General features: G+C 39.7%; 1 protein-coding gene across 1 annotated transcript in view; it reads right to left on the bottom strand.

Moving 5' to 3' along the window:
* Positions 1 to 283: 283 nt before the first annotated feature.
* Tm9sf3 (transmembrane 9 superfamily member 3) overlaps positions 284 to 26,963 on the bottom strand; it is a 72,549-nt gene continuing 45,869 nt past the window's right edge. Inside the window, exons 9-15 of the mRNA XM_004669917.2 lie at positions 25,070 to 25,200; positions 13,165 to 13,304; positions 10,592 to 10,660; positions 8,373 to 8,519; positions 6,963 to 7,046; positions 6,762 to 6,838; positions 284 to 1,632 (exon numbers count right to left, since the gene is read on the bottom strand). Coding sequence (XP_004669974.2) covers positions 1,565 to 1,632; positions 6,762 to 6,838; positions 6,963 to 7,046; positions 8,373 to 8,519; positions 10,592 to 10,660; positions 13,165 to 13,304; positions 25,070 to 25,200 — 716 coding nt within the window. The 3' untranslated portion in view covers positions 284 to 1,564. The remainder of the gene's footprint in view (positions 1,633 to 6,761; positions 6,839 to 6,962; positions 7,047 to 8,372; positions 8,520 to 10,591; positions 10,661 to 13,164; positions 13,305 to 25,069; positions 25,201 to 26,963) is intronic.

The following is a 26,963-nucleotide window of genomic DNA, read 5'->3' as shown; positions in this document are numbered from 1 at the left end:
GGACATTGAGATAGGGTCTCACATTGTTGCTCAGGCTGACCTGGAACTTACTGTGTAGCCCAGACAGGCCACCAATTCATGGCAATCCTCCTGCTTCAGGTTCCCAAGTGCTAGGTGACAAGCATGAGCCACCATAGCTAGTTCTAAACTGAGGAACTATAAAGTATGGGTTTTCTGTACTTGAAAAGCATTATGTCAGTATGCAAAATGTCTTTGAAATATTTGGAATTCAGCAATGTTGCCTTTCTAGCAGGTTGCAAACACATCTATTTCCACAGAACAATTTGGTAAGGAAATTTTATTTGAACACCCTAAAGCAGTAATGCTTTAGATGTCACTTAAGTGTCCCAGACAGGATTAACAAAATTAAATGTTCCTAAATTACAAATTTAGCTCCAGTAGGAGTTTCAGAAAAGAAACAGAAGATAGTAACCCCCCTCCCAAAAGAAGTATGACACACACATTTTGAAGAAACCCCAATGTTTCATGCAATGGTAGGCAAGATGTAAAAAGCCCCCCAAATCCACACATTTCTATACCAATCATCATCTGAAAAATGTACTCTGCAATCAATCTATACATCCAAATGCACCCGGGAACCTACAGCTACATGACATTATTAATGTTATATACATTTATTACCCACCCTCATTTTTAATAATTTCTTATGTAAAGCCTTCATTCAACACCTCCCCCCAAAAGAAGAGACTAACTGGGGAAGAGGGAGGAGATAATCACTTTAGACATTCAGTTAAAATGTAGTTTATCTAAATCTCAAAATGTTTAATAAAAACAAATATCTTCTCCATTTAACACTTTGCTTTCTAACTGTACAGTAATTTGCACTATAGAGAGTACATCTCTATTTTCAGACTGTATCTTCTTTGGAATTAAGATGCAACTGGACAATTTTCAGATAAATAAATGAGAAACTGATCCAACTAAGATGACAGCAGATATACTACATGCAGAATTTAATGGTTTTTAATTTTTTTAAAAAAGGGGGGGGTGCAGTTGAATTGGGGGGGAAAAAAACAAAAAATAGGTCCAAAAAAAAAAGCCTCCCAGCTTTAATATATAAAAACATCCCACAATAGATCAACAATGGCAGTAAAAATAAGAGCAAGAAAGTAATCTTTCTGGAACATCATTTTTCAATAACATAGAAACACTAAGTGCCAGAAGATTTCTATTTGGGTAATTTTAGCATCCAAGTTTCCCTCTATTTATTTTATTGGAACAAATGCTTTAAATAAACTATTTGTCCTCTTCACTGAAGAGAGCTGCTCTATTTCATCTTTAATGAGCTAGTTTTTGGGAAGATTAGCCATGTACTGTAGTAGTGCCTACTGCATACAATCCAAGCATTTGCTGTGAACAGTTGGAGAAAGCAGTCGGTAAGAACCTAGGATCAATGAAAATAGATGTTACTTTAAACCATCCAGCAAAGAGACCCACAGAGTACCCAGTGTTAGCCCAAATCGCTTCTTGCGCTTCTTTTGGTGTGCAAGTTCCACCCCTATGAAAGAGAAACTGATCCAAACTTCCAGGATGTCTTGGGTCTCTAGTCAATTTTCACATTAGTATAGATTTTTCGGACAAAGGCACTTGTTCCCATGTAACCAATTGCTCCTGCAAAGATAAAATAAGCATATTTTGAAGCAAATACTATATAGCACTATCATTTACAAACACCAAATTTGTTCTACAGAGTTAAATGTCTTATTTTAATTATTACATTAAACATTCTTTAAATAAAGCTGGAGAAATGGCTCAGCAGTTAAGGTGTTTGCCTGTGAAGCCAAAGGAGCCAGGTTCAATTCCCCAAGACCCATGTAAGCCAGATGCACAAGAGGCACATGCATCTGGAATTCGTTTGCAGTGGCTAGAGGCCCTGGGGTGCCCATTCTCTCTCTGTCTCTGTCTCTCTTTGATTGCAAATAAATAAATAAAATTTAAAGAAACAAAAACTCCTTAATATATTGCCGGGCGTGGTGGTGCATGCCTTTAATCCCAGCACTCGGGAGGCAGAGGTAGGTAAATTACCATGAGTTCGAGGCCACCCCAAGACTACATAGTGAATTCCAGGTCAGCCTGAGCTAGAGTGAGACCCTACCTCAAAAAACAAAAAAACAAAAAAACTTTTTAAAGATATTTTACTTATTTATTGTGTGGGGGGGGAGATAGAGGAAGAATAGATGCACCAGAGCCCCTAACCACTTCAAACAAACTCTAGATGCATGCGCCACCTTATGCATCTGGCTTACATGAGCACTGGGAAATTGTACCTGGATCTTTAGGCTTCACAGGCAAGTACTTTAACCAATAAGCCATCTATCCAGCCCTAAATTTTTTTTTTCATGTATATGCATATATGGGAACATGTGCTATGGCATACATATGGAGGTCAAGAGTTGTCTGGTCTCCAACTTCCTTGAGACAGACTCTCTTAATACTGCAAACAACTTTATGTGGGTGCTGGGTACCATCTCCCAAGTCCAAAATCATGTCATTATGTTGTCAGCATTTTCCCAAAATTTATTGAATTGTATTATTTGCTTTGTAAAGCATTCATTGTAATCATACCTAATGCATACTTCTAGAATCAAACCATAATTACATATGATATAGCTCAAAAAGATTAATTTGATGATAAAAATTGACAAATGAAAAGTTGCTTGATTTGAGCATATAAATTCTAGCTCATTAAGGCAATTTCATTTTATTTATTTATTTTATTTATATTTATTTTCTAGGGAGGGCCTTGCTATGTAGCCTAGGGAGGCCTTGAATTCTTGAGCCTCTGCCTCAGGTTCTCCAGGGCTAGAACTACATATGTGAGTGCTCGCACGTGATATGTTCACACATATCAACAAATGTTTCTTTGCTGCTCTTTTACAAGATTTGGGGAAATTCTCCCGTCTCTGGGCCCCATCTCAGTTAGTGTGCTGGGATTACAGAATTAAGAGTTTCTGACTTGTTTTTGTTTTTTAAGGTAGGGTCTTACTCTAAGCCCAGGCAGACCTGGAATTCACTATGCAGTCTCCGGGAGGCCTTGAACTCACAGCGATCCTACCTCTGCCTCCTCCTAGTGTTGGGATTATAGGTGTGCACCACCATGCCCAGCTAAATTCTTTTCTGTTGTTTTGTTGTTGTTGTTGTTTTTCCCCTGAGGTAGGGAGTCTCATTCTAGCCCGAGCTGGCCTGGATTTCACTCTGCAGTCCTAGGCTGGCTTTGAACTCACATCAATCCTCCTACCTCTGGTTTCTGGCCTTTTACATAGTCTAGGGATTGAACTCCAGAATTTAGGCTTGAATGATAAGTAAGCACTTTATCCAGAGCCATCTCCCCAGGCCTGTTGTGGTGGGGGATGGGGGGAGATGGCACCCTTCTACTTTGTTTCCTTGAGACAGTCTCTCACTGAACCTGGAGATGACATTTTTCACTCAGACTGGCTGATTGACCAGTGAGCCCAGCAACTATCCTGTCTCCACCCCTCTGAGGTCCGGGATTGCAGGCATGTGTGGCCATGCTTAGCTCTTACATAGGTGCTGGTGGGGATCAACCTCAGGGCCCCATACTTCCATGGTAAGTGCTCTTAATTCCTGAATCATCTCCCTAACCCCTCTTTTATAAAATGGTACTGGGGATTGAACCCAGAGTCTTGTACATGCTAATAAATACTATACCACCGAACTACATTCCTAGCATTCAACCAACTTTTATTCACCACACTGGCAACTCAAACTCCAAACCGAAGGCAATCAAATGGAGAAGGAAATGAAGGCTCTCCTTATAAAAGAATCCCAACTAATAAATGTAAAAGCAACAACAGAATAAAAATATTGTTAACTATTAATGATTTACTTGGGCTAGGCAATTATCATCAAAACCTCACACACAAGAGAACCACATACTAAGTAATTCCTGATAACCGTTTACCCATCTATTGAAGTACCCTTGGATAATCACTGAGCATAATAGGTTATAGCAGCTCCAACACCTTTTTTATAGGAAAGGTGGAGTGGAGAGGAATATGAAAAACATTAAGTAACACCTTGGGGATACCAGCAGCCAAATCCAGTATGGAAAACCTGAGAAGAATTTTTAATGTTAAAAAATAAATAGTAGGGTCAGAGAGATGGCTTAGCAGTTAAGCGCTTGCCTGTGAGCCCAAGGACCCTGGTTTGAGGCTCAATTACCCAGGGCCCACGTTAACCAGATGCACAAGGGGACGCACGCCTCTGGAATTTGCAGTGGCTGGAGGCTCTGGCATGCCCATTTTCTCTCTTTCTATCTGCCTCTTTCTCTCTGTCTGTCGCTCTCAAATAAAAAAAAAAAAAAAACTAAAATAAATAATAGTAAAAGAAAAAAGAAAGAACAGTTATAACCTAGAAAAGCCTTGGTTACAAAACACTCTAAAGAATGAATGCATGGGCCTTAACTGGACCTTGAGGCAAACAAACTATAATAAAAGTGGTGGCAGCCAGGTGTGGTGGCGCACGCCTTTTAATCCCAGCACTTGGGAGGCAGAAGTAGAAGGACTGCCATGAATTCAAGGCCACTCTGAGACTCCATAGTGAATTCCAGGTCAGCTTGGTCTAGAGTGAGACCCTACCTTGAAAAACCAAAAAAAAAAAAAAAAAAAAAAAAAAAAGTGGTGGCAAGTGAGGTAAATTTGAACTCAAACTGATTCATTACCATGCTTATCTTTCAAAGATAGATGTATTGAAATATTTCCAGTTGCAATAAGATCTCAGATTAACAATAGCATAAAAGGGGGGCATGATGGAGATTATCCAGGCATTGAAAATGACTGATATTTGGGTATTGAGTTCATGGAGTCTAATTATACATATTATGTCTTTCTTTCTGTACATCTGAAATTTTCTCATAATCTTTAAAAACACAAAAGAAACAAAATGACAAACCAAACTTATTTCCACTTTTTGCAATGAGGTGACATTTCCTTTATACAAATATTACATTTTAAAATATTGATGATGTAATTTAAAAATAATTATAATACCACTCTTAACAAGGTAAAAAAACCCTCAATTTCATAAAAAAACCTTCGATTTTTAGAACATAAAAATATCTATAAAACTTTAATTACCATCAAAAACTTAACTGACATCATATAGCACCAGTCCAAATCTCAAATCCAATTTTCCAGACTTACAAAACATTGTCCGCCAGGCGTGGTGGCGCACACCTTTAATCCCAGCACTTGGGAGGCAGAGGTAAGAGGATCTCCGTGAGGCCACCCTGAGACTACATAGTAAATTCCAGGTCAGCCTGAGCTAGCGTGAAACCCTACCTTGAAATACCAAAACCAAAAAAAAACCATCAGCCCCCTTTGAGCAAAGATGTACTTAAAATCAAAATACTATCAACCTAAGGAATAATTAATTAGCAAGAAAAAAGTTATCAAAATAGGGCTTTATAAAGAAGAAAGTGAAAATGCTCTCTAGAAAAGCAGATGTTTTAGGAATTGATAGGAACTTTTAAACATAACTTCCTAAAGCAACACAAAGACCATAATAATCATGCTGCTTTCCAACTTAGCACATTCATTTTCTTTTTCTACATTTAAAAATAAGAAACATTTTTCTTTGAATCACTGCTATATTTGGTAAGTATGCTTTTTTTGTATTATGATGACATTTTAGTCAGTTCTAGTCCTAACAGTTCCTATTGCCCACCAAATAAATGCTGGGACATGCCCAGAGTAGTAGGGAACCATAACTGTGCCAGGTTTTCAAGCAGTTAGATAGTATTCTAACAGAAAACACTCAAAAAAAATTTTAGTTATATTCACTAGGCTTTCTTTGTAAATATCATGATATTGCTTTTCTAGGTTTCAAGATCACATACAAGAAAAAAAAATCAAGTCCAGAAAAACATTCCATTATGCACGACAGAATTCTATACTTCACTGAGTGCTGATAATTCAGAAAGATCTTAGATAAAGTAGAGGAGTCCAGGGAGCAAGATTCTGAAGGAAGAATAGTTAGTTCACTAAAGAAACTATCAGACAGGGCTGGAGACATGGCTTAGTGGTTAAGGCGCTTGCCTGCCAAGCCAAAGGACCCAGGTTTGATGCCCCAGAACCCACATTAGCCAGATGCATAAGGGATGGGCACATGCATCTGGAGTTCGTTTGCAGTGCCTGGAGGCTCTGGCATGCCCATTCTCTCTCTTTCTCTAGTAAATAAATTAAAATTAAAATAAAAAAAAAAAGAAACTATCTGACTGCTTAAAGTTGGAAGATACTTTGACAAGACAGTTCCAACCTTTAGTTCACACCTTAATCTGCCTACCATGACCTTTCAAATGAACTCAGGTTTTAAAATGCCAATTCTCAATTGCATATGATGTACACACCTGCAATCCCAGATGCTTGGAAGGTGAGGCAAAAGGGTTACTTGAACTTAGGAGTTTGGGACCAGTTGGGGGAAACAAATCAAGACCTTACATGTCAAAGCAAAATTAGACAAAGCACCTAACACCAGTTCTCAACATGAATGAAAACTTAGCCACAGTAATTCACAGTAACCACAATAATTCTAGGCTATGCAGTAGTATTAGAATTTCTATAAAAATAGAAATTAATCATTAAAAGCAACCTTCTGAATTTATTTTGGTGTTCCTAACAAGGCAAAAAAATTAGAATATCTTGATTTATAATTATTATATTTTTCTGAATTTGAGATATTCAAAGATTTACTCATGATGTTCCAAGAATTTCAGAACTTACCACACATTATCCCCAATGCTGTGCTAAATACTGCCATGTATCCAAAGTAAAATGATGTCTGAAATAAGCCATACATCCTGCAATACAATAAAATAATATTTAATATGTACATTTTTACTTTTAATATAAGGCTTTAGATTTCATTACTTAGGAAAAATTTAGTTTCCTAAGTAAGAACATTAAGAAAATATCTCCACTTACTTTGTTTTGAAAAAATAGTAGTAAAAGGAATACATGTAAACATAGATTGCAGTTGATGCAGCAGAGAGAAAACTTGTCCATTGCCTGAAATAAGAAAGGGTTGTCTTTGAATAAATGACACTAAAATTTTTAAATCAAAATTTACAACAATTCCTTTAAATTTCTTTCTTAGCTGGGTGTGGTGGTGCACGCCTTTAATCCCAGCACTTGGGAGGCAGAGGTAGGAGAAGCATCATGAGTTCGAGGCCACCCTGAGATGACATAGTGAATTCCAGGTCAGCCTAGACTAGAGTGAAACCCTACCATATATGTGTGTGTGTGTGTGAGAGAGAGAGAGTTCAAGGCCACCCTGAGATGACATAGTGAATTCCAGGTCAGCCTGGACTAGAGTGAAACCCTACTATCTGTCTGTCTGTCTGTCTGTCGTGTGTGTGTGTGTGTGTGTGTGTGTGTGTATGCGCGCGTGCACCCGCTCATTGTTGTTTGAGGTAGGGTCTCATTCTAGTCCAGGCTGACCTGGAATTCACTATGTAGTTTCATGGTGGCCTCGAACTCACAACGATCTTCCTACCTCTGCCTCCTGAGTGCTGGGATCAAAGGCGTGCACCACTATATCCAGCTAATTCCTTTAAACTTCTGCATGTTTAAAAATAAATGTATGGGGCTGGAGATATGGCTTAGCAGCTAAAGCGTCTGCCTGCAAAGGCAAAGGACCTTGGTTTGATTCCCCAAGATCCACGTAAGCCAGATGCACAAGGGGGCACATGTGTCTGGAGTACGTTTGTAGTGGCTGGAGACCCTGGTGTGCCCATTCTCTTTCTCCCTCTTTCAAATAAATGAAAAATAAAGCTTTAAAAATAAATAAATGTATGTACCTGATACTTAAAAGAGGGAGTGACTAACAATTAGGAGAGGTCCTGAATTTTGTCAGATTCTTGATAATAAGTGACATTAAGTAAACCATTTCCTTTTACAGACTTGTCTCTTTATGGTTAAATAAAAGACACATCCTCAATAATTTCACATAAATCATTTTGAAAAGTATTTTAAACATAAGACAAAAAAAAACTTAACATTTTTCCTAGAAAGTTTTCATTTTTTAATAGCTAAAGAAAAATAATCACTCAACTATTATGCTTTTGTCTGGTTTGTTTTGCCTTTTGAGAAGACTCTCATTCTATAGCCAAGGCTGGCCTGGAATTCAGAATGTATCACTGGATGAAGCTGCATTTCAAGCAGCCTCCCACCTCCTAAGTGCTGAGCATACCCCTGTCCACCACCACCCCAGCTCCTCTATTATCTTAAATAGCAAAATTTCTATACAGACTTATGTTCTCAGCTTGATAGACTTGAAAACAATCCTACTGTAAAATGTTAAGATCCTGAGAGGTTCTACCCACATACACTTACCACCTATAATCTTCTGCATTTAGCAGGAAGTATGTGCACACAATGGTCACGCAGACAGTCACAATGCACAGGATGACCAGCACCAGCATCATGAAGCCATAGACGTAATAGATCTTATATGCCCAGAAAGATGTGAAGATGAAATACCTGCGAGCAAGCAGCAGAGACACCTGTGACGCGCTGCCCTGCTGGGACTCGCCCCACCGCTACCTCCCTCCAACGCACTGGCATTCGCCCCAGCACCTTCAACAGCGCTTCTTACTTTTTCATCTAGTAAACCCTCAAGAGTATTTTCTTATCATTTTCAAAAATAGGTTCTCCAGGAAAGCAAGCAAAATAAAAACAATCTCAAAGCAAACAATAATAAACTTAAAGAAGTACAACATGACTGAAAATGCTAAAACCTCTATTTATAAACATCAACTCCATTTTTTCAGAAACACTATAAGACATTACCATATCTATCCAAGTAATGCTGATTTATCCTACTGACTGGAAAAGAATTTTGATAAATTAAGAATATATAGAATTTGCTGAGCATAGTAACACATGCCTTTAATCCCAGCACTCAGGAGGCAAAGGTAGGAAGATCGCTGTGAGTTTGTGGCCATCCTGAGACTACACGGTGAATTCCAGGTCAGCCTGGGCTAGAGTGAGACCCTACCTCGGGAAAAAAAAATGAATATATGGAATTTAACAAGGAAAAGTACAAAGGAAACAAAAGTCTAAAGAAGGCTGGAGGGATTGTTCAGTGGTTAAAGGCGCCTGTTTACAAAGCCTGGAGGCCTGCGTTCAATCACCCATGTACAGCCAGGTGCACAAAGGGGCGCATGTGTCTGGAATTCATTCGCAGTGGCACAACACCCTAGTATGACCATTCTCTCTTAACTCTCTTAGGGGAGCAGAGTCATTTTCTTCAATGATGTATCCACTATTATGTGGAGGGGGGGAGAAGGGGTTTGTTGAGAATAGGCAGGAACAAGACAGGAATTAATGGGAGTGTATATGGTTAACGTATAAACATAAGTTTATATGAAATGTAAAAATGAAATAAATAAGATTACCTAAATTTTAAAAATTACCCAAGGTACCACTGTCAAGAGGTGGTTAAGACTCTTTGGAGGTGAGGCCTAGTGGGAGGATTAGACCTTTGCTCACTGGGAGCACACCCTTGGAAAGGACTGTGGAATCTCAGCCTTTGGTCCCTTTTATTTTTGTTTGTTTTGAGTTTCTTATTATTTTTATTTTTTATTTATTTTATTTTAGAGAGAGGAGGAGAGAAAGAGAATTGGCACATTAGGGCCTCAGCCACTGCAACTGAACTTCAGATGCTTGTGCCACCTAATGGGCATGCGTAACCTTGTACTTGCCTGACCTTCGTGTATCTGGCTTATATGGATCTGGAGAGTGGAACATGGGTCCTCAGGCTTTGCAGGCAAGCGCCTTAACTGCTAAGTCATCTCTCCAGCCCTGTTTTGGGTTCTGTTTTTTTCAGACAGGGTCACCTATATCCCAACACTATCTCCATTTCCAGGTCTTTCTGCTTCATCTCCTAAGTGCCTCTGACTTTCTTTGGTGGTGCAAACTCCTCTCACCAAATCTTGTCATAATGTGCCACCATATGCCATCCCTACCAAGGACCAAATCAATAGTGTAACTCAATTGTGAACCTGTGGGCTCATACACTTTTTCAGTTTTTTGTGTATATATGTGTTCATGAGTATGGGGGCACATGGTGTAGGCAGGTGTGTATGCATATGTGTGCACATGCCTGGGGAGGTGAAAGGTCAACACCGGGTATTTTCCTCTTTTGTTCTCTACCTTGGTTTCACTTTATTATTTATTTATTTATTATCTTTGCCATAGGGTTTCTGGTTGAACCTAGACCTCAATGATCCGATTAGAGTAGCCAGCAAGCTCCAGATTCTTCTGTTTCCACCTCCTAGGTGCTGGGACTGCAGGTAGATGACACCAAGCCCAGCTTTTATGTGGATGCTTAGGATCAAGCTTAGTCCTCATGCTTGCATAGCAAGCACTTTACCTAATGAACCATCTCCCCAGCCCCAACCACCTTGGGTAATTCATTAAAGCAAAGCAAACTGACTAGTCAGAGAGTTCCCGTGTCTAATATTCCACATTTATCTAACATAAGCTACCTCTTTTAAATTCTCTTGCTACAATTAACTCCTGAAACACATAAACACATTGCCCAAACTTACATTTCAATAAAGATTGAACCAAAAGGTAAAATTCCTCCCAGGCAAACAATAACTGCAGGCTCCATAAACCTGGAAAATAATAAAATTAACAGTAAATTTCTACTATGGCTTTCTAAGATATTTAATACTTTAAAAATAAAAAACAAACCAGTAAAAAGAAAAAAAAAAAACAAAATTCAAAAGAGCACAAACCACAGGTACAACTTCAAATTAATACTCCTTATTCTTTGCAGCATTAGAACCTGAGGTGAGTATTTGAGGAACACAAATTATTGCTACTGGCAGAACTTGAGAAAGACACAGTGTTTCCTCCTAGTCTGGCACTTCTCAGTAATCTCTAAGAACTAGTAGGCATTTACTTTCAGGAAAGAAAGCTAAAGGAAAGAAACCAGTCTCATGAACTGTGCCCTTGCCATCTCTCTGCCCACTCTCTCCTTGACTATGTAATTCCTTCTCAAAAAAAAAAAAAAAAAAATCATAGAATTAAGGCATTGTCAATTTTGACTTACAGTGGGGATAAACTCAGCGAACATTTACTGACTGTTCTATCCTCTACGTAGAATAATTTCTCTCATTCACCCTTCTCTTCCTTTAAGCACTGGATCACATGTTCTCCTTGGTTCCCTGTGTCTGCCAAGGAGAAATGGCTCTTTTCCGGATCCCCACTGCCCCCTGAACATCCTCTACTACACCACTTACTGTAGTGTGTCATCACTGTCTAAAGCCCTACATAGACTTCTGGAATATTTGCCAGCAGAAACTATTCATCTAGGTATTCCTAGTAACTAAACTAGTATCTAGAAGAGTGAAGGCCCTAAACTCTTCTTTAAGATGAACAAACAAAAATGCAGTAGAAAATTTAAAAGAAAAACATCTCAGAGCCACTTAATCTAATCTTCCTTCCTAGGAAGACAAGGCCCAGTGGTTAAAAATAACATGTCCAAGATAACATGCTCAATGAAAACCAGATCTAGAATTCAGGTTTTGGTTCCTATGTGATTAAAACCTAGCGACATGGGCTGGAGGGATGGCTTAGCAGTTATGGTGTTTGCCTGAAAAGCCAAAGGACCCAAGTTCAATTCCCCAGGACCCATGTAAGCTAGATGCACAAGGTGGCACATGTGTCTGGAGCTCGTTTGCAGTGACTGGAGGTCCTGGCATGCTCACTCTCTCTCTCTGTCTCACTCTCAAAAAAAACCTAGCGACACGAGCACGAAGCTACACACCAGTGCTGTCACACACAGAAGTGCCCCCTTTGTTGATGAGAGCAGGCATCAGTCACACCTCTCCTGCACAAACTACAATGACCTGGAGGAATGCCTGAGGTTTCTGACCAGGCTTGTGTTTTCATCTTTTCTTCACCAGTAATGAAGTGAATATGAGGACACTGATGGGCCCTGTCAGTTTAATATTTATTTAGGGGAAAAGTAGCTGAAAAACAGACAACACATTTCTAGGCAAAGTCACATGCACCAATTTAAGAAAGAAAAGTACACAAGCAATTCCTTAGAATGGGTCACTCTCCTCTAAACAAAAGCTTCTTAAACTATGGGTCACAACTCCACATGAGATCACAGAACTCAATATGAGGTCTTAGAATTTTTGGCAATAATAGAAGGTTTTTGAATATGCAATGACCAAAATTAATTCAATACTAAATATATAATGAATTTGAGATGTTTCTGGCAAAGCTTGCACTGTGACTTCCTGCAGCCTTGGTTCTAAATACACACAACACGTGCACTTTGCACTGTGAATGTCATCATGCCAGAAGCTGGCAGAATTTTCTACAGTTTAGATAGTAAATATTTCAGACTTTGTTGGTGATATGATCTCTGCTGTAACTCAGATACTACAGGGTCAGGATATCCACCAGCCACAGATAATAGGTAAAGGAACAGGCATGGCTATGTTCCAACAAAAGTTTATTTACAAAAATGAGTAGCAGGTCACCTGTGGCCTGCAGCTTAAAACAACTGAAGCTTTACTTCCCATCTGCCTCTACACACCAGTATAGTTATGAAAGCATTTGACTTACACGTGAATGGCACCAGTATTCAGAAATCAAAGTAAGGGCATAGCTTATTACTACTCACAATGTGGAGTATTGAGACAATTAAAAAAAAAAATCTCGTGCATATCTTTAATCCTAGCACTTGGGAGGCAGAGGTAGGAGGATCACCATGAGTTCAAGGCCACCCTGAGACTACCTAGTGAATTCCAGGTCAGCCTGGGCTAGAGTGAGACCCTACCTCGAAAAACCAAACCAAACAGAAACAAAACAACAACAACAAAAAGCTCTAACTTAAGATAGTTGTTTGCATAAAACAAGCCAATTGTAGCTGGGCATGGTGGTGCATGTCTTTAATTCCAGCACTTGGGAGGCAGAGGTAGGAAGATCGCCGTGAGTTCAAGGCCACCCTGAGACCACATAGTGAATTCCAGGTCACCCTGGGCCAGAGTGAGACCCCACCTCAAAAATACAAAAACAAAAACCCAATTCTAAAGTTATATGTATGAAATAGTCTTATTAATAAGTATATAAGTTTTAGTATTATATATATGTATTTTACCATTTTTTCTCTGGTATAGGACGAGGCACAGCATTGACACGACAAGGGAAGTTGGGTTGACCTGACAGATTTCGGCCAAGTATTGTACCAACAAGATTTAGAGGAAGAATGACAAAAAAACAGATGCAACAAACGGCCACCTGTAAATTAAACAAAAATGTGTATGATTACTCATAACAATAACACTAAAAGCAAATAAAAGATACCTAAAAATTTAAACACAATTTGATTATAAAAGAAAACATTAAAGTTCTAAATTCAACTAAAAATATATGCACTAATCAAAATGGGAGTTGAACCATTTCCTATTACTTCAGTTAATTTTTCCTAATCTCTCACACTGCCCTGACAAAGTCCTTTATCTCAGTTGGCTGTCATGCTTGTAACATTATTAGGCTTTCTCTGTCTGCACGGTAATCACCTATACTTTCTCAGCACTCTGAATGTGCTCAAGAAGTCTCATTTAAGGTTCTATACAAGCTGTTTCCTTATTTCATGGTGGCAAACATGAGAGTCAGAGGCCCGAGCACTAGGGAAAGGCTCAGGCATCGCCTGTGTGCCATGGGCAGCAGCACACAGAAGGCTGGAGGCATACAGACCTGTGCACACCGTAAGCTGAAAAGCAACCTGTAGGCAGCCTCACAAAACACCAACTGTTTAGCATTTCTTTTCAAACTTTCCCCTTACCTGACTTTTTATATAGGGTAAAAATGTAAGCAGTTTGTTAGAAATTATAGTGATCAGATTGTCAAGCCAGTTCCCACTCCTTTATGCTCAAGTTCTGGATCAGTTTACTTAAAGAACACAAAAAGGGCAAAGCAAAGAAGTGGGGCTAACTCATTAGTCAAGCAAGGCAGGATTTTTCTTTTTTCTTTTGGTTTTTTGAGGTAGGGTCTCATGCTAGCCTTGAACTCATGGCGATCCTCCTACCTGTGCCTCCCAAGTGCTGGGATCAAAGGCATGTGCCACCATGCCCCGCAAAGGATAGGGTTTTTCTTAATATTTTAATTAATTAATTAATTAATAATTTTCTTGATATTGAATTGACTCCTAAAGATACAAGTGACCTATTATTCAGACCCTTTGAAATCACATTTGTATTTATCATGATTTCATTTTTCTCCTTAGAGTATTAAAGAGCTAAATATGCAAAACACATTTATACAAATAGGATCACTGTCTTGTCTGTTTTCTATCTTAGGATTTCACACTAAGGCTTCATTTTAAAATAAAATTTAGTAGCTATGAGTTTAAAAACCACTGGCAAAAAAAAAAAAAAAAAAAAAACCACTAGCAAAAATCCTGGGAATCAAACTAATGCAGGACCCTCCCTCAACCCTAGCCGCTGTTTCTGGAGCTGGGGAGAGTAAAAACCGGCAGAAATGCAAGAAAAGACTGACTTTCCATAGAAGGCCCCCTATCGATACAAGAGTAAATCAGAAACAAGTACTGCCTCTCAGTACTTAATACGCCACTGATCCATTGACAAGTCAATTCTCAATTATAGTCAAAAGCCAAAAATATGGCTAACACTAATTCTATTGTTGCTTCTACACTGGACTTTAAGAGTTTAAGGAAAATGACAGCTTAAGATGGACTACTTGGGGAGGCTAAAAAAGAAACTTTCCAAGGTGATAGTAAAGTTGGAGAGATGACTTAGTAGTTAAGGCACTTGCCAGCAAAGCCAAAGGACCCAAGTTCAATTCCCCAGTACCCATGTAAAGTTGGATGCACAAGGCATGCATCTGGAGTTCATTTGCAGTGGCTAGAGGACCTGGTGCACGTCTTTCTCCTTCTCTTTCTCAAACAAAAGAGAGAGAGAGTGCTTAGCAGTTAAGGCTCTTGCCTGTGAAACCTAAGGACTCAGGCTAGATTCCCCAGGACCTACATAAGCCAGATGCACAAGGTAGCACATGCATCTGGAGTTCATTTGCAGTGGCTCATGGCCCTGGCATGTCCGTTTTCTTTCTCTCTCCCTCTTTCTCTCTCAGATAAATATATATGTATTAAGGAAACAGAAAAGTGATAGTAATTGGTTATAGAAATGCTGATTCTCAGGAGATATTATCTTTTTTGTTGTTTTTATTAGAGGGAGGGTTTCACTCTACTCCAGGCTGACCTGGAATTCACTCTGTTCGCTGGCCTCAAATACACAGTGTTCCTCCTACCTCTGCCTCTTCAGTGCTAGGATTAAAGGCATGCATCACCGTGCCCATCTTATTTTCATTTTTGAGACAGAGTTTCATAGCCTGGGCTGGCCTTGAGCTTGCAATCCTCCTGTCTCAGCTTCCCTAGCGCTTGGATTATAGCAGGCATCAATGTCAGCCATTACATGTATGTATTTCCTTGACACTTGCTCACTCAAATATTTTGACTCTGTACTAGAAATTGAAAATCTCAATTCCAGCATCGCACTGACTAGAGATCAATAATCAAGGCACTGTCTACTCAAACACAAGCACGTCTAAGAAGCCCATTTACTTATCCAAAGTCTCAACATACTAATTTGTAACTCACCACTCTGTTTCCGGGATAACTCTACTACTGCAAAAGACACTAGACTTGAAACCAAAGTTTGCTGTCTAAAGCTAGACTTACCAGGGGGGAAAAAAAAGATATTATAAGAAACTAGTTTCTCTCATAAAAATAGATGCAAAGACAAATTTTTAGCAAATGAAGCTTTATCACAGAACTGCAAGGCTGATTGAAGATCAATCAATGCTATTCACCATCATCTCAAAAGTTGTAGAAAACACACTGCAAAATCCAACATCCATTACCAATAGAAACCTCTCATCAAACTATGAATAGCAGGGGGCTTTTGTCAACTCGATGAAGGGCATCTAAGAAAAAGCACAGCTACATCTTAAAGACACAAGGCTGAGTGCTTGCCTCGACCCCAAAAGTGGGACTAAGGCAAGGAGCTTGCTCTTGCCACTCTTTTCAACAGTGAACCAAAGATTCAGCCCGTGTAATGAAAGATACAAAAAAGAGGAAGAAAGATATAAGCATATTGACTGGAAAGCAGTCCAACTGCCTTTATTCAAGGGTGTGATAAAGCATGGAAAAAATATAATAGAGCCACAATGACTAAAAAGCTAACTTAGCCAGATGTGGTGGCACATGCCTTTAATCCCTGAACTCAGGGGTTGAGGCAGGAGAGTCAAGAGTTCAAAGCCAGCCTTGTCAATATAGAAGGTTGAGACCATCTTGGGTTATATGAAATCCAGTCTCAAAAGAAAAAAAAAGAAAAAAGGAAAGAACAGCTATTTAAGGATGGTTGTAGGATATAAAGCCAAGATCAAACAATGTATGAGCAAGAGAGAAAGCTAAGTCAGTAGAGAACTTGGCACACAGCATGAGGACCGATCTGTCTCCCCAGTACCCACCACAAATGCCAGGCAAGCATGGTAGGCCACCTGCAATCCCAGTGCCCTGGAGCATTCTGGCTAGCTAGGCTGCTTGGCAAGCTCTAGGTTCAAGTGAGAGACTCAATAAATAATTTTGAGAATGATTACGGAAGATACGCAACATCAACGTTTAACCTATACCCACACAAACACATGTGCATCCACATAAATACGAACATACATGCATGCACACCACACACACATACAAAAATTATTTTTATATTAGTGATAGATTCAGAATTTGAATTTTAAAATTCCACGTAAAGCTAGCATTTTGGATCCATTTAGCAAAAGACATACAAAACCTGAACACTGCTGTCTATAAATGCTCCTGAGAAAAAGAATATCTCAACATAATTAAGAGATACATTGTTTCCTTGAACCAAAACACTGAATATTGTTAAGGCATCAATTAATTCTTCCTCAACTTGGGCTATAGATTCAATTCTAGCATGCTTTTTCAGACAAGCTGATTCTAAACTTTATATAGAAATTCAAAAATGGGCGTGGTGGCACACGCCTTTAATTCCAGCACTCGGGAGTCAGAGGTAGGAGGATCACCATGAGTACGGGGCGACCCTGAGACTCCATAGTGAATTCCAGGTCAGCCTGGGCTAGAGTGAGACCTGAAAAAGAAAATAAAAAAAGAAATTCAAAGACGAGAGAGATGGCTTAGCAGTTAAGGTGCTTGCCTGCAAATCTTAAGGACCCAGATTCTATTCGTCAGAACCCACATAAACCAGATGCACATGGTAGCACATGTGTCTGGAATTCATTTGCAGTGGATAGAGGCCCTGGTGTGCCATTCATTCATTCTCTCTCTAATAAATATAAATAAATGAAATTGAAAGAATATTGAAAAGCCAAATCAACTTTGGAAAAGAACTGATTTCAAATATATAAAGCTACAGTAACTAAGACAGTGAGGTGCTAACATAAAAATAAGAAAATTCAATTGCAACAGAAGTCCAAAAATAAATCTGTATATATGCTTAATAGGTTATAAACAAAGGTGTTCAAGTAACTTCACAGAATAATCCTTTTGACAAAGCCTATTTGGGCATGTAAATCAAAATAAAATCTCTTGACCCTGAACTCATACTATGAAAAATGGGAGCTGGGGAAATAGCTCATTGGGTAAAGTGTTTACATTGCATGTATGAGGATCTGAGTTCAATCCCCAATACCTATGTAAAAATGCTTTGTGGGTGGACCCTGCAAGCCTTGTATTTGGCCAGCCAGGCCAAATGAGCCAACGGGTACAAAAGTAGCATGTCTGTCATGGGGGAAACCAACTGCTCTCTAATTGGTCTAGAGGACCACTCCATGAATACATCCCCAATACTGAAAACTTAAAACAGGAATAGTCATGAGCTCTAGGGGTGTAACATCTGTTGCTGTCTGGCTAAATGTATATACTATACTCATCAAACTGCCCAGTAAGCCCTTCTCTTCATGTTCATATCCTTATATTAATGCTACTCTCACTTTTGGTAGAAAATCTTCTCTTTTCAGATGGCAGTGACCTTGGGATGACTCAGAAGGCATCATGGTGCTAGGAAGAAGGGACAGGAGTGCTCAGTACTGCAAAATCTCTATTATGCCTTCCAAGGCTCAGGGTCTATTGCAGAAGAGGTGGCGGAAAGAATGTAAGAGCCAAAGGAAGGATAGGACTCCTTACAACGTGCTCCACCCAGACACAAAATGGCCTGGATATTCATGACCTCACAGTGCCTGACACTACCTACCTAAGACCATCACAATAGGAGGAAAAGATCATGACATCAAAATAAAAGAAAGACTGCTTGAGAGGAGAGGGGATATGATGGAGAATGGAGCTTCAAAGGGGAAAATGGGGGGAGAGAAGGCATTACCATGAGATTTTTTTTATAATCATGGAAGTTGTTAATAAAAAAATTAAAAATTAAAAAACAATTTTAAAAATGCTCTGTGGCAGTGTACACCTCTGATCCTGGCACTGGGAGGGCAAAGAGAGGAGGATCCCTGGAGTTTACTAGCTAGCCAATCTAGCCTAATTGATAAACTCCTAACCAGTGAGAAACCCTGTCTCAAAAAGAGGTGGACAGTGTTCCTGAGTATAACACCTGAGGTTGTCCTCTGGTCTCCACATGCACATGCATACGCCCACACATAACATGCATATAGACAGACATGCATGCACACCACACACATGCTCACACAAAAAGAAAACAAATAAATATGGGTCGTAGAACTAAAATATACCATAAAAGATAACATGTAAGGAAAGCTTGTTTGGCAAAAGATTTCTTAAGCAGAATAGTACAAGTATAAACTAAAAAATACATAAGGCTGGAGACATGGCTCAGCAGTTACAGCATTTGCCTACAAAGTCTAACAACCTGGGTTCAATTTCCCATACCCATGTAAGGTCACATGCACAAAATGGTACATGCATCTGGAGTTCATTGGCAGTGGCTGGATGTCCTGATGCACCCATTTTCTCTCTACTACTGTCTGTATCTCTTTTCTGTCTCTCTCTACTTGCCAACAAATAAATAAATAGATATAGATATAAATAACTATTAATATGTTGGTCTTCAAAATTAATAACTACTCTCTAACTGATATTCTTGGAAAAAAATGTCAAGTCATGGAAGAATACTTGTGAAATACTTTTAAGACAAAGGACTTGTACCTATAAAGATCTCCTGTCTGCCAATAACCAGAGTCCCTAGAGAAATGGAAACCATGAAGCCCCAGCACTCCCTCATTAGAATGGCTGCATTTAAAGACAGAACCTATGTAGAGCAATTCAACTCCCACACAATGGTGGGAGTGTAAAATATCAAAACCTCTTGTTCAGCAGTTTTATGAAAACATAACCTAGCACAGAATCCAACCATCTTCCATCTAGTTATTTACTCAATGAAAGGAAAGCATATCCATACAAAAATTCAGGCTTTACCACTTTCAGCAACTGGACTTCTTATCATCAAAACCTAAAACTGATCTCAATGTGAATTCCTGGGTGAATGGATAAATAAAACTGTGGAATACCTGTGTGATAGGATGCTATGAGCAATACAAAAAAACAATTAATGTATTCCATAACATATGAGTGAAAAAACACAAAAATGCAAACCACGATTACATGTAAATGAAACACTAGCCAATGCAGACTAGACTATGATAGGTGACTGGCCGGAAATACATGAAACATTTCAGTTTAGGCAACGGAATTACTAACACACTATTTTGTTGTTTTTGTTTTGAGGCAGGGTCTTTCATTCTAGAATGACTCACTCTGTGATGCAGGCTATCCCAGAGCTCATGGTGAGACTCCTACCTCAGTATCCTGAGCACGAGGATTATAGGCATGAACCACATCTGGTTCCTAACATTATCATTTTTTTCAAAAACAACGTATTTATTTAAGAGAAAGAGAGAGAATGAATGGGTGTGCTAGGGCCTCTAGTCACTGCCAACAAACTCCAGATGCATGTGACAACTTGTGCATCTGCTTTTATGGGTACTGGGGAATCGAACCTGAGTCCTTGGCTTTCAGGCAATGGCCTTAACCACTAAGCTCTCTCCAACCCTCTAACATTATTTTTATAGATCTTTACTACAGGGTATGTATTATAGCATGGGTATTCTGTACTTTTCTTACAAAGTGCAGAGATACTGCATTCCCCCCTTGAGGCAGGGTTCCATTGTAGCCCACGCTGACTGGAACTCACTCTGTTGCCAAAGGTTGACCCTGAACTCACAGTGATCCTCCTACCTCTGCCACCCGAGTGCTGAGATTAAAGGTGTGCACCATCATACCCAGCCAGAGATATTGCTTTATAGTCTTTATTACAAAGTAATAGCTAGCTTTTTTTTTTTTTTGGTTTTTCAAGGTAGGGTCTTACTCTGGCCCAGGCTGACCTGGGATTCACTATGTAGTCTCAGGTTGACCTCTAACTCAGGGTGATCCCCCTACCTCTGCCTCCTGAGTGCTGGGATTAAAGGCATACACCACCATGCCTGGCATAATAGCTATCTATTAATCTTGGTCTCCATTTCTTCCTTGTCATGGTAATTTTTTTATCATACAGAATAAATTTCATTTTGGTAATCTTCAACTCTCAATTTTCCCAGTTATGACCCGAGTCTTATCATTATAGAACATTTTTCTAAATATCTGTGAAATTAGATTTATTTATTATTTTAGAGAGAATTGGCAGGGCCTCAGCCACAGAAATCAAGCTCCAGATGCTTGTGTCACCTAGTGGGCATGTGTGACATTGTGCTTGCCTCACCTTTTTGTGTGCCTGACTTATGTGGGATCTGGAGAGTCGAATATGGGTCCCTTGGTGTTGCAGGCAAGTATTTTAACCACTAAGCCATCTCTCCAGCCTGGATTTATTTTTTTTAATATTTTTAAAATTTTATTTGCAAGCAGAGAGAGCTGGAAGACAGACAGAATGGGTGTACCAGAGCCTCCGGCCAGTGCAAGATGCATGTGCCACTTTGCGCATCTGGCTTTACATTAGTACCGCGGAATCAAAGCCAGGTTGTTAGGCTTTGCAGGCAAGTACAGCCCTGAAATAGGATTTCTAAAGCTTATGGCATATTTCTTTGTTCACGGTTTCCCTCCTGGACTAAACCATATCTCAAGACAACAAATTCAGTATAGCTTATACATGACCAGATACCTTTCATACATTATCTCTTCTGCTTACTGAAAGCAAAACCACTACAGTAAGGTAAATACAGGATTTATGAGTACATGCTGACATGAATATTGCTTGGAATAAAAAGACGATTAGTCCCCATGCTACCTTGCAGTTTCAAAATACTAGCTGGTTCTTTGTCCATTGCAAAAATACAGTATCAAATTTAGGATCTAAGACTTATAACTCACAAAGATTCCATGCCTAGAACTGTTTCTCAGATCATCTAGCAAATCCTCCCCCAGTGCAAAGTAATAGTTTAGGCATGAAGTGGTGCCCAAACAGGCTCACGTGTGGAAGACTTGGTTGGTTTCCAGCTGGTGAAGCCAATCACTGACAGAGGATCTAATCATTTGGATCATGAGTGCTCTGGCCTACTCTATGGATTCACTGATCAGATTCACAATCTGCAGGCAATACTGGTAGCTATAAATGCAGCTCAGTGGTAGAGCACTTGCATAGCATCCACAGTGGCCTGGTTTCAACTCCCAGTACTACAAAAACAAAACCAAACAAAAAGCTGTGGATGATGGCAATATTGGGAGGTGATGAAAACTTTCGGAAGCGGGCCCTGGTCAGAGGAGACAGGTCACCCAGGACACTATCTCCATGGTTGCTCTGTTTCTCTGCTTCCCAGATGCCTTGAGGTAAGCACCTCTAACTCTACTATACCCTTCCCCCATGAAGATCTGCCTTACCACAAGCCTAGTAACAATATAGCCAGCTGCTAACCATGGGAACCTCTGCAATCATGAGCCAAAATAAGTCCTTCATCCCTTGTTTTCTCAGGTATTTTGTCACAGTGACAACAGATACACTAATACCAACATGAAACCCATGGGACTGAAAAGCTGAATGTGAGACCTAAATCACTATTCAACAAATTTGCAAAAGAAAATGGTTTGGTCTTCACAGAATCAATTTAGTTTCAAGTATTCTCTCCCACTGTCTGGAGTACCTCTGGTAGAACACCCCGTCATGAACACACTAACACATCTTTAGACAGGATGACCCCAAGTTTCATTTAAATGTTCACTTGCACCTCAATATATTCTCCTGACTCTAGGCATCATGACTTCAACCTGGGACACCAGACATTAGAGTATTTCCACAAACTTCTACCAATCCTTACTAAGATTGCCTAGATTTAGTGGCTTTATTGTAACTAATGACACATTATTAGAGAGATTAGGTTCCAAAGACAAACTTTATCCTATCTCAAGACTCATCCTGATAGCAGCAATATCCTGACCAAACTCCAGATTCAAGGTGGACAAAGTTCTTATTCAACAGGTGCCTCTAAAGGACAAAGCAGGAACCTAAAGTCATTACAGTTAGATTAAGTTTCAGCTGTGCAAATTGGTAAGACAAAGAATGAGAGTAAAGACCACCCAGAGGAAGAGTTCAATGTCCTTAGGATGACAGAAAGAGCAAAGGCATTTTGGAAGAACACACAGAAGGAACTACAGACTGACTTTTGAACTACGGTATTCAGTTAGCAGGACACCTGGCTTCTCAGACATATGGTGCCAATCAGCTGGGGCCCTACTGCTCAGAGCCATCCCCAGATATTGAGAACTAGCATCAGGCAATTACTGAAAATTAGGTTTAAAGGAGGGTATATTAACTGGCTTTGGGGTAAAACTCTGAGGCTTGTTATTTTGTTTTTAAATCTCCAAATGACTCGAAAGCATGGCCAAGGTTGAAAAACTCTGACTTCATGAAAACACATAACCTCTTCCTTCACAATGTCAATAAGGCAAACAACTAGGAGTACAACTATAAGTAGTCAAACCCTTAGTGAGAGGCAGGTGGGATGACAAGAACCTATAGTACTAGCTACTTGAAAGGCTGAAGCAGAAGGACCATTTGAAACCAGACCAGGAATTAAGAGACTAGCCTGTGCAACATAGGAAGAAAACATCTCAAACATACACATATACACAAGTCAGCCAATAAAACCAGTTGATGACTAGCTCAAACATTCCCTTCAAGTTCTCTCTCTCTCTCTCCCTCTCCCCTTCCCTCCCCCCCCCCCCTGTGTGTGTGTGTTGGTGGCTGTATGCATGTGTGTCCACATGTGTGGAGATAAACACACCCATGCTTACACGAAGAAGTTAAAGGACAACATTGGGTGTCTACACTCTTCCACCTTATTTCCTTGAGACAGGGTTTTTCACTGAACTGGAGCCCTGTTTTTCAGTTAGACCTGGCTGAGCAGGGAGCCTGGTAATCCTATCACCACACAAGCTCAGCACTGGGGTGTATAGTAAAGCTGAAGTCATAAGATGACACATGATCATTCCATTCATATTGGGTAATCCTCTGCCTGCTTCTTACTAACAAGTGCCAGTCTAATCCCCTAGAAGGGCAGTGAGGACATACTCATAACCTTAAAGATGTGACCACTGGGAACCTGTCCCCAGCTCAAGCAGGCCTCAGGAAAGCAAGCTGCTGATGAAGCATGTCATTTGCTTTCTGAGGTGAAAGTCAAGAAATGCTCGACACCAGGAGACATCAAGAAAGAAAGAAGGCTGCCACTTTTTGTCTCACTGCATACAAAAAAATGCATCATTGTTGAAGAAGGCAAAGAGACCTTGGTTGGAGACATTACACTGCTTCCCAGAAAAGACCTTCCTAATTGTTTTTTTAAGCTTGGAAGCCAAGGCACTTAGGCAAGAGTTATTCTGTGGGCACCAGAACTATCATGTCTAAAAAGTAAAATGATCTAGGTGACCATCTAGGTTGTCAGCAAACAAGTTTCAAGGCATAAAGCATGAGTGTCATGAAAGTTAGCCAGACTTCAAAAGAGTCTGTGTTGCTGGAAAGCTAGATTGATCCTTAACCAAAGCCACTGAAGGTGCTTTGTGGAAATCATCATTCAGTATGATACACTGAAAGATTCCATGTTTACTGTTAGCTTCTCACCACATATGCAAAACAAGTATATTTAGGCCAGGTTCTCACTAAGGGGAATTATTTTATTATCTACAAACATAGGCAAACACAGATCTAAGTATATGTAGACCCTGAATCTTTAAGTTAAATAATCACTAAAGACAAAGCTGCGTCTAAAATTCTACTTGTAGCAAAAAAGCAAGAATTGGGATTATGGGTTAGTAACTGTAAAGTAACACTAAGATCTAGTATAAATAATGCAAAAGAGTTCAAAGCCCATAATTATAGCTAAAATATGCAAAATAATTTTAACATCTATAGCAATATACTAGTAATAATAATGCAAGTGCTCAATGTGGTTTCAAAAATAGCATGTTAACAAAAAATGAAATGGAGCCAGACGTGGTGGCGCACGCCTTTAATCCCAGCACTTGGGAGGCAGAGGTAGGAGGATCGCCGTGAGTTCAAGGCCACCCTGAGACTACAGAGTTAATTCCAGGTCAGCCTGGACCAGAGTGAGACCCTACCTCGAAAAACCAAAAAAAAAAAAAAAAGAAGAAGCAGCTTTATACTTCTTGCCATCACTTACTGATCACCTTACAACACATGTTTCTTGGTATGTCATTATGTCATTATTTTTTCTCTAAAATATATTGGCCTGTTTCTCTCACCACTGATTAAAAAGCTATAGTGCTCTCTTTTGTCATAAAGTCAGTTTTTCATCTTACAGAATCAAGAAAAGAAGAAAGTAGGCAGCTATTGGCTTAAATTTAAATAAAAATTTTTGGAGTCTCTCACTTTCCAAGATTACATAGGGACTGGCTAAAGTATCAGAACCTCTAGTAAGAGGCACACTGGAGGGGCAGCAGGCTTCCAAATAAAATGTAAGCAACTTACCATGGTTCCAAAAGGAATGGCTCTAGAGGCATGGTAATAAATGGCTATAAAGTTGATGAAGAAGGCAGTGCCACACACCATGGCTGGGATAAGGAATGCCCCAATAAACATTTGCTTTATCCATCTCCTTCCTGAAAGAAAAGGGAAACTATAAAAACCTATGCTAGATAGACAAGCATGCATTAATGCTTAACAGCAATTACTCAGTAACTGTTTAACTCAAACATTTTGGACTAGGGAAGATAGCCCCCGCCCCCAATAAACTCAGGCTTTACTAAGATTAAGTTTGCAGCTTCTTCCCCTAGCAGGCAGACATCTGCTATGGGGAGGTGGTGTCACTGGGGTGGACCTAAATTCCACCTACTATGCAGAGTGAGCTCTGCCTGGGTCCCTGAGGTTTGGTGCTTGCTAATGGTAGTTTTTCTCTCTGTGTGAATCTGTGAAAGAGACCCAGCTTCTTCTGCCATCATGGTACTTCCCCTGGATCTATAAGCCTGAAATAAATCCTATTCCTCCCATAAACTGTATGTGGTTTGGAGGTGCATCCCAGCAGTGTGGAACTGACTAAAAGAGGTCAGTCAGTAAAGTGCTTGCGTTGCTTTGCACTGACTGAATTCCATCACCAGAATCCATGTGTTTTTTTAAAAAAAAAAAAGCCATATATGCTTGCAACCCTAGCATCTGGAAGGCAGACGCAGGCAGATCCCTGGGGTTTGCTGACAGCCTAGCCTACTTGGAAAGTTCTAGACCAGTGAGAGAACCAGTTTCACAGAAGGTAGATGGCATGTGCACACATGTACACTCATGCATGCATGTGTTCCTCAAACACAAAAAATACAATTTTAATATAAGGATCATTATATTTGATACACTAATAACTGTTCCACACTAACAGCTAATAAAGAACCATCCAGCTCTTCAAGTATTTGTAATACAAACACACCTTTGAAGTGGCTGTAACGGGAAAGAGCAATGAACTGCAGTGAAATATTCAGATGTGTTGTCCTGATCCTGCCACTGAAAGTCTCTGAACTTTGGTAAGCCATTTGTCATGGTTTGGATATAAAGCATCCTCCAAACTGGGGGAGTGTTGAAGGCTTGGTTCCCCAGGAGGTAGTGTTACTGAGAGGTGACTGGACCATTAAAGTACTCATTTTATCAATGGACTAATGCACTGATAAGTTCATAACAGACTGGGTTCCTGGGAGGCAGACTTAGTTGGAGGTCACTGACAACATGTCTGTGAAAGGGGTACCTTGTCCTCAGACCTTCTCTGTTTCTTGGCTCCTATGAAGTGAACAGCCCCTTTACCATGTTCTGCTGGTATGTTTCTTCTATCTGTCTAAAAGCAATGCAATCAGATAATCATGAACATGGGCTGAACCATCTGAAACCATGCTTATACAATATAGTGTACTAAAACACATCATTTCATCTCTCTGGAATACAAGATGGACTACATAGGGATTTTCAAGCTCATGTGTGGAGTTCTGGAGCTTTTTGGCACATCTATCAAGTTATAGTGAAGAAAAACCCCAGGCCCCATCGTCCTGCTTCCACCAGAGCAATTCTATTCTCAACAGTTTTACACACTGGAGTCTCATGAAAGCTATAATTTGAGGGCTGGGAGATGGACCAGTGGTTAAAGGCACTTGCTTGAAAAGCCTGCTGGTCCTGGTTCCATGTAAAGCCAGATGCACAAAAGGGTGCATGCATCTCTCTGTCTCTGTGTCTCTCATAAATAAAACAAAGCTTTTATTTGAAAAAAAGAGGTTACAATGTTTTTAAAAAAATAGTTTTGAAACCCTGGGTTAGATTAGCTCTAAATTACTTTTGGCACTATAATTATGATTATGTATATACACGTAAATGCCCTTCTATGTCTGAATAGTAA

Source organism: Jaculus jaculus, chromosome 1 (genome assembly GCF_020740685.1).
Source record: "Jaculus jaculus isolate mJacJac1 chromosome 1, mJacJac1.mat.Y.cur, whole genome shotgun sequence".
Classification (NCBI taxonomy): Eukaryota; Metazoa; Chordata; class Mammalia; order Rodentia; family Dipodidae; genus Jaculus; species Jaculus jaculus.
This window is presented reverse-complemented; position numbering and strand designations above follow the sequence as displayed.